The sequence below is a fragment of the Castor canadensis genome, chromosome 1, assembly GCF_047511655.1.
Source record: "Castor canadensis chromosome 1, mCasCan1.hap1v2, whole genome shotgun sequence".
Classification (NCBI taxonomy): Eukaryota; Metazoa; Chordata; class Mammalia; order Rodentia; family Castoridae; genus Castor; species Castor canadensis.
In genome coordinates this window covers 9,026,238-9,042,185 of record NC_133386.1, presented here as the reverse complement: position 1 = coordinate 9,042,185, position 15,948 = coordinate 9,026,238, and the positions used below count along the sequence as shown (strand labels likewise).

Here is a 15,948-nt window from a genome sequence, read left to right as displayed (position 1 = left end):
CGCTTTAGGACCAGATGTGTCAGGTCCTGAATGCCTAACTGTCTTAGTCCTTTCAGGCTGTTATAACAAAATACCTTAGACTGTGTAATTTATAAATAATAGGTTTTTTTTTTTTTATAGTACTGGGGTTTGAACTCAGGACTCCCACATGTGTGGCAGGCATTGTGCCACTTGAGCCATACTGCCAACCTGTAAATAATAGAAATTTATTTCTCATGATTCTGAAGGCTAAGAGATCCAAGATGAAGATGCTACCAGGTTTGATGTCTGATGAGGCCTTGTTTTCTGCTCCATGGTGCCTTGTTGCTGCTACGTCCTTACATGGCTGAAGGGAAAGAAGGCGGGAGACAGCTCCTTTGAGCCTCATTTCTTTAATTTCCTCCCTCCCTCCTTTCCTTCCTTTCTTCCTTTCTTCCTTCTTTCTGTTGAGATAAGTTCTCCTTGTGTAGCTCAGGCTGGCCTTGAACTTGTGATCTTCCTGCCTCTGCCTCCCAAGTGCCCTTCAGCCTCTTCTGTAAGGACACTAATCTCATTCATGAGGGTGGAGCCCTCATTACTCAGTCATTTCCCCAGATGCCCTTCCTGCCTCTTAATACCTCAACAATGGGGATTAATTTCATTTTGAAGGAACACATTCAGATAGTAGCACTGGCCAAGATACACGTTTAGATGTGAGATTTCATTTGGTCTATGAATTTTTGTTTTACAAGGGCAACACAGGGAGAAGCTTTGGGAAGACTGATCTGACAGCAGTGTTGCAGTAATCCTAGGCAGAAAGAATGAGGAAGGAAAAACAGGTCAATGAAGTAGAGTGGTGGAGACAGGATTCAGAGAGATGACATAGGCTTGGATCCTTGACATGCAGCAGGAGAAGGAGGACACCAGTGCCAGTGAAGGCAGTTGATTTCAGTTAGAAGTCCGAGCCAGATGTCTGGTTGGAAACTAGGAGATGTGGAACTAGAACTCAGGCTAAAGATTGGGTTGAAGATAGTGGTTTGAAGTCACCTACATGGAAGCCATAGTTGATGAAATGAAATTGGATTAAATGCAGTGGGAATGAATAGAGAGAGGGCAAATGAGGAAAGGTCCAAGCATAGAGCTTGGGTAGTAGTGTAATAATCCTCATTTAGCAAGCAGCAGAGGAAAGGAGATAGAAGAATGTCATAAAAAAATTAAAGGATAAACATATATCAACCAGGAGGAGGACAATTGAATATATAGACATGAGAAAATTAGATTTGGAGGTTTTAAGGTCAACAGCTGGTCTCAATAGAACAATAGTGATGAAAGTTACATTGTAAAAGATTTCTTCAGTCAATCCTTATTGAGCCACCTGTGTGCTAAGTGTTGTTCTAGATGCTGCTGCAACAGCCAAAACAAAGAATTAATGACAGAGTGGTTCATGAAGAAGTTCTCTGTATAAACTGTTTCATAGGTTTGAGGACAAGGCGAAGAGATAGTGGCACCTTGAAATGGAGAGACATGACCATATTTATGAGCAAATAATAAGGCTTTGGGCAAAAAGAAGAAATAAGGGAGTAGAAGAACATCACAGAGCAAGGGCAGATTGGAAAGTGCTGTAGGTTTAAGGACAGAGGGGAGGTCACTCTGGAAGAGATATATAGGAAGGAGAGATTACAGGAAGAGCCAAAAGACTGTTAAGAAAAAGGGGGGGACAAAGCACATTATGAGACAACTCTGACTTCTCAAGAAAACTAAGAGGTCAAAAGAAAAGTACAGTGCCATAGGGAATATGATGCAGGAGCCATTGGAGATAATAAGCTGAAATTATGTCCTAGCCAAAGCTGAATAGCATTACTTTAAAATGAGTGCCAGTACTGTCCATGCCTTCTCTACAGTTAGAGTGTCAAAAGTAATACAGAACTACTCTATGGAACTCGGGAAAAGAGGGAAAGAAAAAGAGAACGACAGAGCATCAGTAAAACCGTAAAACGCAACATCTGTGAAGGTAGAGGATGTAAGGATGTATATTGAAGGCTGTTGAAAAGGTGGGCTGGAGAGATAAAGGGATAAGGGAGAGTAACAGAAGGGATTGAAAGGACCAAAACAAAGTATACCCACAGCAGCGATACATACAGAAACCCCTTTGAACATCAACTTAAATATTAATAATGAAAGACAGAACTGTAAAATAGGTACAATGTGTGTGAGTGGGGGGGGGTGAATGAAGGAAATTAAAGTGAGAGTATATGGTTGATGGACTTCATGTACTTATAACAAAGAAATCTCTTGCAATTGCTTTAAGTCAGCAGGGAAGGGGTTAAGGGGGAGAGAGGTTAGGGATGATCTAACCAATGTATAATATAAGCCTAATCATAATTGTTGCCGTGAATCCCCCCCCCATATAATGAATATATCCTAATAAAAAATTATAATAAAAAAGTATTACAGGGTGCATAAAATTAGAAATTGGAAAGGTTAGCATAATAGAAACCTAGAAGGAATTTAGGGGAACCAATAGGATGTTAGGGAAATAGGTAGCTATGGTGGCTGGGTGGTCAGATGCTTCACTACCTGAGATTTGGAAGCTAGAAGTCATGGAAAGGCATGTTCAACAGGAAGTGATTAAAAACAGAGCAGGAAGTCATGGTTAGATAGGAATTTCAAATTCTTTTTTAGAAATGAAGTAGTAAGAAATAAAGTAAGCCCAGAGAAAAGCTGGCTTTATGGACATTAGTGTGAGGCCAGGGTATTTGGCAAAATAAGCATTTATAATGGAGTCCTAGTAAACCTGAGATTGAGGAAAGATTGCTGTGTTCAGAGTTGTGGTCCCACTGCCAGTGCATTTCCTGGAATATTGTAAGTGATCAACAAATATTTGTTCAGTGGGTTGATGTGTAGACAGGTGTCAGCAGAGGTGTTATTTAGTCTTTCAAAGTTTATTTGGTACACAGTTCTGAAAGTTTGGAAGTCTAAGAGCATGGTACCCACCTCTCAGCATCTGATGAGGGCCTTCTTTGCCATCATAGTATGATGGATGGCCTCATATAGCCAGAAGAGAGCAAGGGTGCCAGCTACGACCCCTTTTTCTCTTACTAAAGCCACTAATGCCGTCACGGAGCTCCACCCTCATGAGCTTATCTAATCCTAATTACCTCCAAATATGAATTTGGAGGTTAATTTTTCAATGCATAAAATTTTGGGGGACATAGTCAAACCAAAACAAGCACATAGGAAAAGATAAGAATTTAGGTTTTTGTGTTTATTTGGATATTTGTAAATTCAGGCACTGAAACCCAAGTACATCCAAGCCATGTCTATTGCTCTGTCTGACTTAGAACACACTTTCTTCTGGTATTCTATTCCCTGCACAGAGAATGTCCTACCCCACCATCTCAGTTCAGCAGGAGCCCAACCTCCTCAACAGCAACTCAGGCACATTGCCTTTTAAATCCGTTCAAGGGATTGGGAGCCCTCTTTTCTATGAATCCTTGAGGTGAATGTATTACACTAGTATTCTGTCTTGTCTTACTTTCCTCAAACTAGAGACCGTGTTTTCCTAAATTTTCTGACCTTCAGTATGCCTAGAATATAGTAGAGACTCAATGGCCTTAACCACTGCAAAAGTTCTAATAAGTTGTCACATTTAACTAACATGGGTCTTGAATTTAAACTATTTGGGCTCAGGGGTAAGAGAGGAGCTTAACTGATGTTCCTTTTTGGAACAATAATACCTGTAGTGTCTCAACATTTTAATAAATCAGTGATTCTTTTTTTCATTTTGAGGGTCCATTTCAACCATTGGAAATTTGCTTTAATAATATGAAGTTAAATAAGGATGCCTTTGAAAATCAAGTACAATATTAATTATCTGTTGTACCAACTCAACTCTTGTCTGTAGTGATCCTAAAATCACATGTAACCTGTGCTGTGCTATTCAAGGAATCCAAAGGCAGGAACATTTTTATAGCAGAGAAGAAGTTAAGCAATTTATTGGACTATCATAAAGAGAACTAAATAAAATTTAATTGGATAACTTATTTCCAAGTTAATTAGATTGTAGGCTGTTGTGTACAGAGCCATTGCCTGATATGATGTGTGACAATAGCAGCTTTAAAAATTATTCTCTTGATTACTCATAATAGCAATGCCTGTGGCTGAAGCTGTTATAAGGAAATATTACTATAATTCATTTTCCTTTCCTTACAGTGTGTTATAATTTAAAATTCTATAATTTATCTCATTAGCTATTGTCCATGACCATTTGTATCTACTTGGTATTTGATAATCTGGTGACAGATTTCTAGAGTTAGCACCACCAATCAAAGCCAGCCATCCTCCTGATCTCTGGCCTCCTGAGTAGCTAGGATTACAGGCATGAGCCACCAGCACCCAGTGATTGGTTATTTTTGAGAGAGGGCCTTGCTGTATGCCCAGACTGGTTTGAATCACAATCCTGCTGTTTATGCTTCCTCACATAGCTGGGATGATGCACTCACCACTGTACCCAGCTATTGGTTGAGATGGAGTCTTGTGAATTTTTTGCCCAGGCTGGCCTCAAACTGCAGTCTGCCTGTCTCCACCTTCCAAGAAGCTAAGATTACAGCTGGATTAGCTCTTTCTGTTCTGATAGAAAAGTCTAATAACAGAAGCACCGAACTTCCATTGTGCTGACACTCCCTGAAATGCTGATCGTTTTCTTGCCATTTTGCTCAGATTTAGATATATGAAATATGTGAACCTCTCTGTGCAAATTAAATTTGAATGTTGTCTTCTTCACAATTCTAGCTGTCACTTCTAAAAATTATCATTTTGTCTGATTTGAGAAAGAGATTTAAGGCCACAGATATACAGCTGAGTTTCCCTTGGTCCTCAGCAGCTGTTCAGATAAGAACATGAATCTGAAGGAGGTGCATTAGAGAATTCTTGTCTGTCCCAAGGCCTATTGGAATTGAACATGGGGTGTGTTTCTTTTGAGCAGCTCACCCTAGTAGGTGGAAATACCTCTAAAGGAAGGATGTGGGAAGGTCTCTGGGCAAGCAGACAGTTGTGCCATGTTGTACCAGCATGGCTAAGCCCAGAGGATGGAGTGACAAAAATCCATGTCTGTAGGGTCACCCAGTCAACTTGACCTGGCTCTACTGAATGTCCCCCACCAATGCCAATGCCTTGGGTTGGGGGGGGTGTGCATTCACCTCCATTTCAACTCTGGTTCCTTCCAAAGCTGCAGGACATTTGTAGGGATGGCCTTAGGGAATGAGTACCAATAAGCATAACAGGAAATGTTACTTACAAAAAGTAAGATGGCATATTATAAAAGGACTTTCTGTGATTTATAGGGATCCTGAGAGGTCATGGTCCTGCTGCCTGACCTCTGACTGAATGGTAATCACAATAAGTGATTTTCCCCACATCAGTGACACCTCGAAATCTTCAGACAAGAGGGACAATTTTCGTTATCTGTAAATTCTTCCCTATTTTTTTTTTCTAATACATTCTTAAAAACGATTGTGACAGGGCTAGGAGTATAGCTCTGTGATGTAGTGTTTACCTAGCATACACAAGGCCCAGAATTCCATCCCCCAGAACCATAAAACAGAAATGTCTGAAGTTTCTCTCCCCTTTCATATTTTCTTTATGGAACTTACCACACTCCATAATTATCGTTGATTTATGTACTTAAATACTGTGTGCTTCTATCCACTGTAGTAAAATCTTATAAAAATTATTGTGACAAAGGTACTGCATATATGCTGCTTTTTCATCTTATATGCAGTATGTGCTATAAAAACTAAATTACCACACACACACTGGAATAAATTGTCACTGACTTGTATAAGTAAATGAGTGGTACAACCAAATTAATTTAATGTAGGTTCTTGTGAATTTTATCCTCATCTTAGAGAAGGGATTTCCTGATAATCCTGCTCTAGAGAATAATGATTCCTTTGGAACCCTGTAGTCATCACTTCTTCACACTAAATAATTTCAGGTTTTTTTCCCCTGGGTTCTGGTTTTCAGTACTTTAATTTTTTTAAGTCTTCTCATACCTATTTGGCTTGTTTTCCCCAATCATGCAATGCCTAGTTTGAAGTACAGCCCTCTTCCCTCACCTTCAAGACATGCCATACTCCTACCGTTTCCTATTCATCTAATAATACTACCTGGTAATTTGTCTTTGTGGTCTCACATGACCTGTGGATTCTTTTCTGTCACAATTAAGCAGATCATTCTCCAGTTGCTCTTTATGAAGTTTACTTTTCCTCTTGTCCATATGCCATTTTTGTAGACATGTTATTTGGTTTGTTTCCCAGTGAAATAGACTTGACGAAATAGATGAAGAAAAGTCATTACTTTCTTTGTGATTGAAAGACAGTTGAATTTTTCAGTGAGGTAGTACTCATTCTTCAGGCTGTTGTATCAGAGCATTGACACCTAGGAGAGGCCATATCTTGTAGTAAGATAAGTCAGATGTGGAATTGGGGGAGGGTTCGAGTTATAGCACTCCATCTGTTAGCTGTAACTTGGCTACTAACTTCTCTTAGCTTCAGTTTCCTTACGTGTTAAGTAGGAATAATGATACCAGTGTGATAGTAGTGAGGACTGTGTGAGGTCATGTATGTGAAGATTTAAGGTGTCAGTGTAACATAGTGAGTTTTGAAGACATGGTTATTTTGGTTAAGATTGGGTAGTAAGTATTTGAGGATCTTCATCTGGTTGAAAGTCTGTGTTAGTGGTGTAAGATAAGAGATATACTTATAATAATTTTGTATAAAATGTGTAATCAGCTGCTGCACAGAGATAGTTCTATGGAAAGCAGAATGAGGAGGATGGGAGAATGAATCTGCAGTCCCTGTGTTGTGACCACTGGCATGTCAGATCCATTGATCTATGAAAGAAAAATGGAAATTAGAGGAAAGAAGTGTTGTGTCTCTGCTCCAGCAAGTCAGGTTGTGCTGGTTCCCAAACTGGTTTTCATGACTTGAGCTCTAGTTAGGAATATTTTGTTAAGGAGCTCAGGTATAAAAGAACAGCAATATCTTTGAAACTGAAAATGAGGACTGGGGATGTAGCTCAGTGGTAGTACGTATACATGCTATGCTTGAGGTCACAGTTTAATCCCCAGCACTACAAATAAATCAAGTAAATAAATATTAAGCATGGTTTTGGTGCTTACAGAACCTCTGTACTAACCTGCAATTATAGAGCTTGAGGATACCAGAGACATTTTTTTTTTTAATATAGTGGTCTGCCCTGTCTTTAGCAGTGATTCTGACTTGCTGTGAATTAACAGTTTCCTCCTTTGGTGTCTATCCTTTATATAGGATAATCTCAGGTAGAGTCCCAGAGCTTAGAAGTGCTTCAAAAGCCCCCATACTTGAGTTTTGGTCTCCACAGCTAACAAACACATGGACCTCTTTTGTGGGGTATCTGTGACCTTCATCCTACCCTGTAGCTGCTTGACCTCATGGAAGGAAATGCAAAATGAATTCTCTTCTGTCTTGTATTTTGCTTTGAAGTTGAAACCAGGATTAGCTGACCCTGAAGGCTATTTTAAAAACTGTCTTCCTTTATCTTGATGTTTGTCAGAAAAATGTTGTGAAAATTCTGTACCTATCTGTCATTCATGTTAAAGATCTGCCATTCCTACTTCTGATCTCTGAAACCCCCTGAGACCTCTAAATTAGCACTCTATCTGTCTAGACCAGAATGAACAAATCCCTTGCTGTTTCTCTATCACAGCCTTACATCTCTTTCTTCCTTTCTTGGCTGACCTTACTTAGATGGCACTTTTGAGTTTGGGTTTTGTGTTTTTTTTAATATAAGAAGCTTCTAACATGCATGTTTGAATTTCAACCTACCTTTTTAAAGAAAATGATGACCACAAACTCCTCGTGAGGCTGCCACAGGAATTCTGCTTCCCCAACTCCAGAGAGCTTTCTGCTTGCCTTCCCTAGCCTGTGATTCTGAAGATGGCTTAAAACAGCATTTACTTAATACCTGGGTTGTAGCGTGTGAAGCACTGTGGCATCATCATCTCCTTTAATCCTCACAACACTTTGACTCATGAGAAAAGTAGGAGGCCTTTGGCCATTGGAGAGTTCCTAGGTCATACAGCTGGGGATCTCACATTCAATGTGGATTTGCCTTTGAAATGCTGCCTGTTGGGAAAGAGAGAAGGGCCATCTGGTCTACCTTCCCACCAACTCCTTGAGCCATAAAGAATTACTACTGGGTAATTTGAGGATCCAGATAACCAGCACTTCAATAAGGAATGAGGGTTACTGTGCCCCCAAGGCAATTTCCCTAACTAGCAGAAATACAATCATACAGAGCTAAGTTAGGATTTATGGCACCAAATTCATGAGATAATGCATGTTATGATACTACTCTAGTCCTTTATTTGTTCTCTGGCCTGGACATCTAACTATTTTTCAATACAAGTGCTCATTTCATAATATACTATTTAACATTATTATACTTTGAAAACCAACACTCTCAAAACTGTCAACTCACTTCATTGTGCTGGGACAAGTATGTGTTATCTTCGTTTGCTTACCAGAAGGGCAGAAGCTTACGCACCGTCTTCCCTTTACTTCCTGACAGCGCCCCATCATCTCCATCTGCTGGGGCCACCGGGACTCACGGTTGTTGATGGCGTCAGGACCAGCCCTGTATGTGGTTCGTGTGGAACATCGGGTGTCCAGCCTGCAGCTGTTGTGCCAACAGGCCATTGCCAGCACCCTGAGAGAAGACAAGGATGTCAGCAAGCTGACCTTGCCCCCCCGCCTCTGCTCCTACCTCTCTACTGCCTTTATCCCTACCATCAAGGTAAAGCCTTTTGCCCTCTTTCTGGCCTGTTTTCTTTTCACCTGTCTGCCACATAGACAGGAATGGTACCACAGAAAGTGCACAGGGGTTTGTCTGCTTCTCTGTGAGAGTGCCTGTTAGTGGCCACTTATGTCTCCTATTAGTGTTTGAGTAAGATTTGCCTTGTGTGGTGGGCCTTACCTTTCCAGGCTGTTCCCAGATTGATTCCTACGTCATCCTGATGATTTAAAGTGTGAGCATTTATTTAGTGCTTCTTATGTACTAAACATTGCACCAAGTTCTTAGAAACCTGTTTTGTTTGTTCAAGCCCAACTTCCTGGCAGATGCCAACATTACTCCCGCCTGGCAGAGCAGGAAACAAGTTCATAGGAATAGAGTACCTTGTTCTGTAGCTAGTTAGGAGACTAGTCAGCACTGGACTCAGTCCAGTACTGGACTTGCTCTCCTCCCCAGTGTGCTGAGGGGTGGCCTACACACAACACAGCTGCCAGCCATCTTTTATACTGACTACTTTTCCAGAAACTGCCTGTTTTTAATGGCAGCCTTTGACCTAGATATGCCAGTTGCTGCTTGCATGTGAGTTTTCTCTAACCTCGGACCTTTCTGTACCTTAGTTCCTTTTCTGTTTCTGTCTCTACTTCTAAGTATCAGTTACTTTTTTCCTGATACATCACAGTTTTAGAGTCTCTTGTGGTTTTTTTTTCCCTAAGTTGTCTGACGATATTGATTCCACACCAGCAGTTCTCAACCCTGGTATATTGTATTAGAAAAAAACAGATGCCCAGTCCACCCCCCAGAAATTTCAGTTTAATTGCCTGAAGTAGCTTAGGTGTTGTTTAAAAGCTTCCAGGAGATCCGTGTATGTGTCACATAGGTATCCTCTGCTGAGCTATCAGCCTGCACACTTGTCAGAATGATAGTGACTTTGCAGCCACCCTGCCCCATGCCTGCTCTGTGTCTCTCTGGAGTCCCAGCTTTGCCTTTTCTGCCCATGTTCTGCCTCTAGCCCCCAATTCCAGACCCCAACAACATGCGAGACTTTGTCAGCTACCCCTCGGCAGGCAATGAGCGGCTGCACTGTACCATGAAACGCACTGAGGACGACCCAGAGGTGGGCGGCCCATGCTACACACTTTACCTAGAGTACCTGGGTGGGCTGGTGCCCATCCTCAAGGGGAGACGCATCAGCAAACTGCGGCCAGAGTTTGTCATCATGGACCCAAGGACAGACAGCAAATCAGGTAGGCCTCTTGTTGGAAGGACTGAGACCCTATTCCTGTGGGCTTGTGGAATATTATTCCTTAAAATTCATGCAAAGAGAATGCCTGTTTATGATATGTGAGCTTATGGAATATCCCAGGAGATACATTTCCAAAATCCCATTTTAAGTGATCAGTTCTTCAGATGTCCTTATTGACAGGTTTTTAACAATATTCCATAAGGCATCAAATAGTTGGGGTTGCTGATAGAGGAAACCCCAGCTCCCAACCAAGGGTAAGCCAGCGTAGACCTTCTAGCACAAGAGTTCTTAATACTCACCAATCAAGTTTTGAGTACCTTAATTTTGAACTGAGTTGAAAATAATAATGAAGTACATCCCTGCCTCCCCAAAGTGGATGATGGAATTAAGGGTTTTTAAACTTTCAACCTACTCCTCAGCCTTCTGCCTGTCTCTTACTAATCCAGTATTACTTGGTTTTCAGCTGATTTCTAGTGAAAATTTCCTGCTCATCCATAAAAGTTTAACGTGATGAATCACTGTCCTACAGACTCTCTCCTGCGATTCTCATTACTCAGATATGTTAAAGGTGCCACTGTTACGGGATCCTATTCCGTGAGGCTCCCATGGAAAAGGACTTTGGGTTTTTCATGCCACTGATTGCTTGCCCTATGTCCATGCACTATCAATACCTGCTGCTCAAACATTCTGAAGTCTTGCCCATCACCTATCCCAGAATGAACAGCATGGCTGTGGTGCTCACCACCCATCATGGGCTGCTGCTGTCCTAATCAGCACACTGGAGTCATTGTGCTTCAGATTTTGCCTGCCCCACTGAATCCTGAGGTCATAGAGGGAGGAAATTCAATCATCTTTGTACCCCCAGTGCTTTACAACCAACAACATTGGTTAAATTGGATTTGTTTTCATTAGCTTATACTCTCTCCACTTCCTTTTCCCAGTGCACTCTCCCACCCATCAGACTGGCCTCTGTCCCTCAGTGTGTCCCTGAGATGGCCATAACCTGCATGGCCAGAATCTTCCTATTTCACAATGCAGTGGGCTTGCTCACCCTCAGCCTCATTGCCCACACCAGCATTCTGTGTAGCTTCTCCACCTCTGTCTGCTACACATTAGCGCTCAGCCCCTGCAGCAGCATTCTAATACCAGGATTACTATTCAAAATCAAAAGCAGAAAACCTCTAAATACTGAATATTCATTTTTTTTCTGGTCTTTTTTGTGGTGCTGAGCTGTGTTTGTGTTTTAATCATGTGGTAGACTTGCACCAAAAGCAGAGAGAACAGGTAGGACTGGGGACTGATGGGGAAGAGGACAGCACAAAAAGAGAGCAGCGGATGTTGCCTTCTTCTAAGGAAAACATGGTTTTGGGGAACGGGAGAGGCAAAATCATTGCTGGCTGGAGGTGGCTGGGGAGAGGGGTATGTGGGGCAGGTCTCCAGCACAGCCTAGAACACAGGTCTACTGCACGTTAGTGTCTCTAAGAGTCCTCCCTTGGATATGGGTGTAAAACTGAAGCTGAGATGAAATTTAAGATCACTCAGTACTACTTAGTGATAAAGAAGAATGAAATTATGTTTACAGGTAAATGGATGGAATTGGACATCATGTTAAATGTAGTAAGCCAGGTTTCAGAAAGACAAAGGCTGCATGTTTTCTCTCATTTGTGGAAGATAGATCCAAAAGATAACGGTATACACAAAAACAAACATGATCACATACACATTTATATAGAGAACATGTTTGTAATAGTGGAACTACTCTATGGAACTCTGGGGAGAAGGGAAAGGAAAAGAGAATGATAAGAGAGTCAACAATATTGAAATCCATTGCATCTGTGTAGGAAGAGGACATAACAATATGTACTGAAAGCTTTTGAAAAATAGGGGGTAAGAGGGAAAGGTAAGGGAGAGTAATAGAGGGTGTTAAACTGAGAAAAATACAGTATATGCACAACTAAGATACATGAGAAACCACTTTGAACACTGACTTTGGAATTAAAACTGGAGGACAGACTATAAATAGGTCCTGTGAGGGGAGATGAGTACTTGGGGGAGGAAGGGGTGAATGAAGGCAATAAAAGAGGATAAATGTGGTCAGTGTACTTTATATACTTATGTGAAATAGAACAATGAAACCTTTTGCAAACATTTTAAGTAGGGGGAAGGAGAATGAGGGAGAGTGGTGGTGAGGATGAACCTAACCAATGTACGATGTAAGCATATTCAGAAATGACACAATGAATCTCCCCTGTACAGCTAATGTTTGCTAATAAAAATGTTCTGAGAAAAAAAAGATCACTTGGGTGAAGAGCTTATGTATTTCCCCATCTGTTAAAATTCCTGCTAAAGAGAGGGCTAGATGGATGCCTTGGGTACCAAAGCTGCAGCCTCCCAAGGCCAGACTTGCTTGAAGCCTGACCCGCCCACCCAGAATGTCTGGTTTTTCCTAATGTTCACACTTGCCAGATCACAACACATACAAACTGACTCAATTGCTAATAATCCTTTGGAAAATTACATATTTTATTTTCATAATTTTTATAATTAAAAGAACTAAATGTTGAAAAGCAAAGCAAATCCACAAACATTCAATCAGTGCCTATATTATATGTATTTTAGTCTCCTCGGATCATTAAGCAGTATCAGGGTATCTCTACTTTTAAGGAGTTTGTAGCCCTGCTGGAGGACAAGGCAACCTAAGCAATTGAAAAGTTCAGTAAAAAAGTCTAGACTTAAACACTCATGACAGATATAGAAGCTGTGTCACAAGCCACAATATAACTAGTTGCCAACTAAATGGTATAACTAGCTTCAGAGGAAGAAATGATGCCTAACTTTGAAGAGCCAAGAATTTCTCACCATGAGAAGCTGATCAACTCTTTCCAGGCCCCACATCAGTCTTTTTCATTAGGTCTGCGGCAAGTTCTAGCAATCTGCAACTTGGTGGGATCCCCAGGTGATTGTTAGACACTGAAGTCCATGATCCACTGCTGTGAATGTTCTCCAGGTGACTTGACAAATATGTTCCTCAAAATTACCAGAGTATGTTTTTATACTAGGTGGTATGAGACCCAGTAAATTTTTTTTTTTTTCGTAAAAATCCACAAAATTTCAAAACGCAGTCTTTAGTCATAACTTGCTATGGCCCAGTTGTGTGTTCTCCACTCCTAACTCATATGTTGAATGAAAAAGCCACATCCCAGCCCTTTTGGTTTTTCATTTTGTTTTTGAGATAGAGTCTCACTGTCTCTGCCAGTTTGGCCTTCCAACCTGTGATCCTCTTGCCTCCATCTCCCAAGTAGCTGGGATTACAGCTGTGTACCACCACAGCCAGCTCATATTTCAGAGTCTTAACCTCTAATATTACTGTATTTGGAGATATGGCTTTTTTTTCCATTGCTGGGGATCAAACCCAGGACCTTGTTCATGCTAGGCAAATACTCTACCCCTGAGCTACATTTCTTAGTTAAGGTTAAATGAGGTTATAAAGGTGGAGTCCTAATCTGATAGGATTGTTGCCCTTATCAAAAGAGGACCAAGCATAGTGGGGAAGTCCTGTAATTTCAATTACTTAAAAGGCCCTGGGCAAAAGCACAAGCACCTATCTAAATAATAAACCAAGGCTAAAAAGGGGGGGATGTGTGGCTCAAGTGGTAGAGTACTTGTCTGGCAAACATAAGGCCTTGAGTTCAAACCCCAATATTGAAAAGAAAAAGAAAAGAGAGAGAGGGGTCCGTCCACACACAGGTACCAAGAAAAGGACATGAGCACATCGAGAATTCTGGCAGCTATCTGCAGGCCTGGAAGAACCTTCCCTAGGAAGTAGCTGGGATGGCACCTTAACCTTGGGACTTCTCAGCCTCTATGATTGTGTGAACCAATTCCTAGTAAGAAGTCTCTTAGATAGGTAGACAGACAGGCAGGCAGACAGACCTAGATATCATATCGGTTTTGTTTCTCTGAAGAACCCTGATTAATAGAGGTTTTGGTACTGGGAAGTGGGTGCTACTGTAACAAATACCTACCAGGTGAAAGATACTTTGGAACTGGGTAGTGGGGAGAGGCTGGAAGAGTAGCAATGTGGGCATTAAGGGCAATTCTGATTGGATCTTAGGTGAAAATGAGCACACTACTGGATTTGCCTGAACTGTGTTCCAAGTGTATGTGGAATTGGATATTTAACTGAGGCTGTTTATAAATTCTGTTGACAGAATAGCTTGGTTCCTTCTGAAAAAGAAAGAGATGTATTGAAGGAGTTGTTCAACTAAAAGGATCTAAAATGTGAAGACTTTGAAAATTACCAGCTTTTTCATATTTCAAGAAACAAGAAAACACATTCTTAAGAGAATGTCAACGATGTGGCTAGACTATAAATTGATAAAGAGTTTTGTGAGATTATTCAAGAAAGAACACTGCCAATTTGAACTGAAGAAAATGGAAACAGAAGGCTGTTGGATTTCTTGGATTCAGTAGGTCAGGATGATAGAGATATTTGCTAGCTTGCTCTGTTCTTCAAGAAGAGATAAAAATGTCCCCAGAGATGATTGAGAGATCAGCAGGGCCACCTCCCTGATTTCAACAAGCCAGATGTCCTCTACCTGGAGCCTTAGGGCAGGACTGTTTGGCAGAGAGATGGGGCAAGGATTCCTGCCTGGAGCCAGGAGGATTATACTGATATTCCAGTGGTCTTAGAATGCAGAATATTCAACGAAAGAGGATTATTTTCAAGCCTTAAGATTTATGAAATTTGCCTTGCTGAGCTTTGGACTTGCTTGGGACCTATCATCCATTTCTTCCAGCTTCTCCTTTTGGAATGGAAATGTCTGTTCTATGCCTGTCCTCTCATTCTATATTAATAGTACATAACTTGTCTGGTTCACAAATTCATAGCTGGAGAGCAGTCATACCTCAAGTCTCACCTATATCTGATTTAGATGAGACTCTGGACTTTAAAGTTGATGTTGGAATGAGTTAAGACTTTAACTTGGTTTGTTGGGATGGAATGAATGTATTCTTCATGGGAGAGAGACATAAATTTTGGAGGAGCCAAGGGCAGAATGCTATGGGCCAAATTGTGTGTTGAAGTGTGACTATATTTGGAGATACGGCCTTTTGGGGATAATTAAGGTTTAATTGGGTCATATGAATGTGATATTAATCGGATAGGATTGGTAGCCTTAAAGGAAGAGAGATGTCTCCCTCCATGCTCATGCTCTAGAGAAAGGTCGTGTGAGCACAGCAAGAAGGCAGTCATCTGCAAATCAGGAAAGAATCTCACCAGAGTCCTACCTTGCTGGTACCCTAATCTGGGACCTTCAGCATCTAAAACTGTAAGAAAGTAAATTTCTGTTATTTAGGCCACTCAGTCTATGGTATTTTGCTACTGCAGTCAGCAGACTCAAATAAGGCTTATATTTAAAAGCCATTACAATAGTTTCTGAAAAAAAATTCTCTTGGTAGGACTGGGGGTTGAACTCAGGGCTTCACACTTGCAAAGCAAGTACTCTACTGCTTGAACTAAGACTCCAGGCCATTTTGCTTTGGTTATTTTGGAGATGGGGGTCTCACAAACTATTTACCCAGGCTGGCCTCTTGATTTTAGCCTCCCAGGTAGCTAGGATTACAGGTATGAGCCACCGGTGCCCAGCCTGAAGATTTTTAATAATTGTATAAGCACATCTAATTCAGGTTAAATATTTCGAAAGCCTTCAACCTAGATGAAATTAATGTATTCTTGAAAATGGGCAAAATTGGAATGTGAAGCCCATACATTAGAGTTGTTTTTGGTTCCCAAAGATCAATCCAGTTTTCATTTTTCTACACTTTGGATGTTTGTTCCAGAACTCTTTGACAAATTGATGCTACAAAATCTCCAGAAGTGTTAAGTACAGCCCACTATCACCCTGCCTTCCTGA

At 41.1% G+C, this 15,948-nt stretch overlaps 1 protein-coding gene across 8 annotated transcripts in view; it reads left to right on the top strand.

The window, feature by feature from the left end:
• Tulp4 (TUB like protein 4) overlaps positions 1-15,948 on the top strand; it is a 203,516-nt gene that overhangs the window by 168,385 nt on the left and 19,183 nt on the right. For all 8 annotated transcript variants that reach the window (XM_074071412.1, XM_074071385.1, XM_074071402.1 and 5 more), the window contains 2 exons: positions 8,569-8,793; positions 9,800-10,034. In XM_074071412.1, the coding sequence (XP_073927513.1) occupies positions 8,569-8,793; positions 9,800-10,034 (460 nt within the window). The remainder of the gene's footprint in view (positions 1-8,568; positions 8,794-9,799; positions 10,035-15,948) is intronic.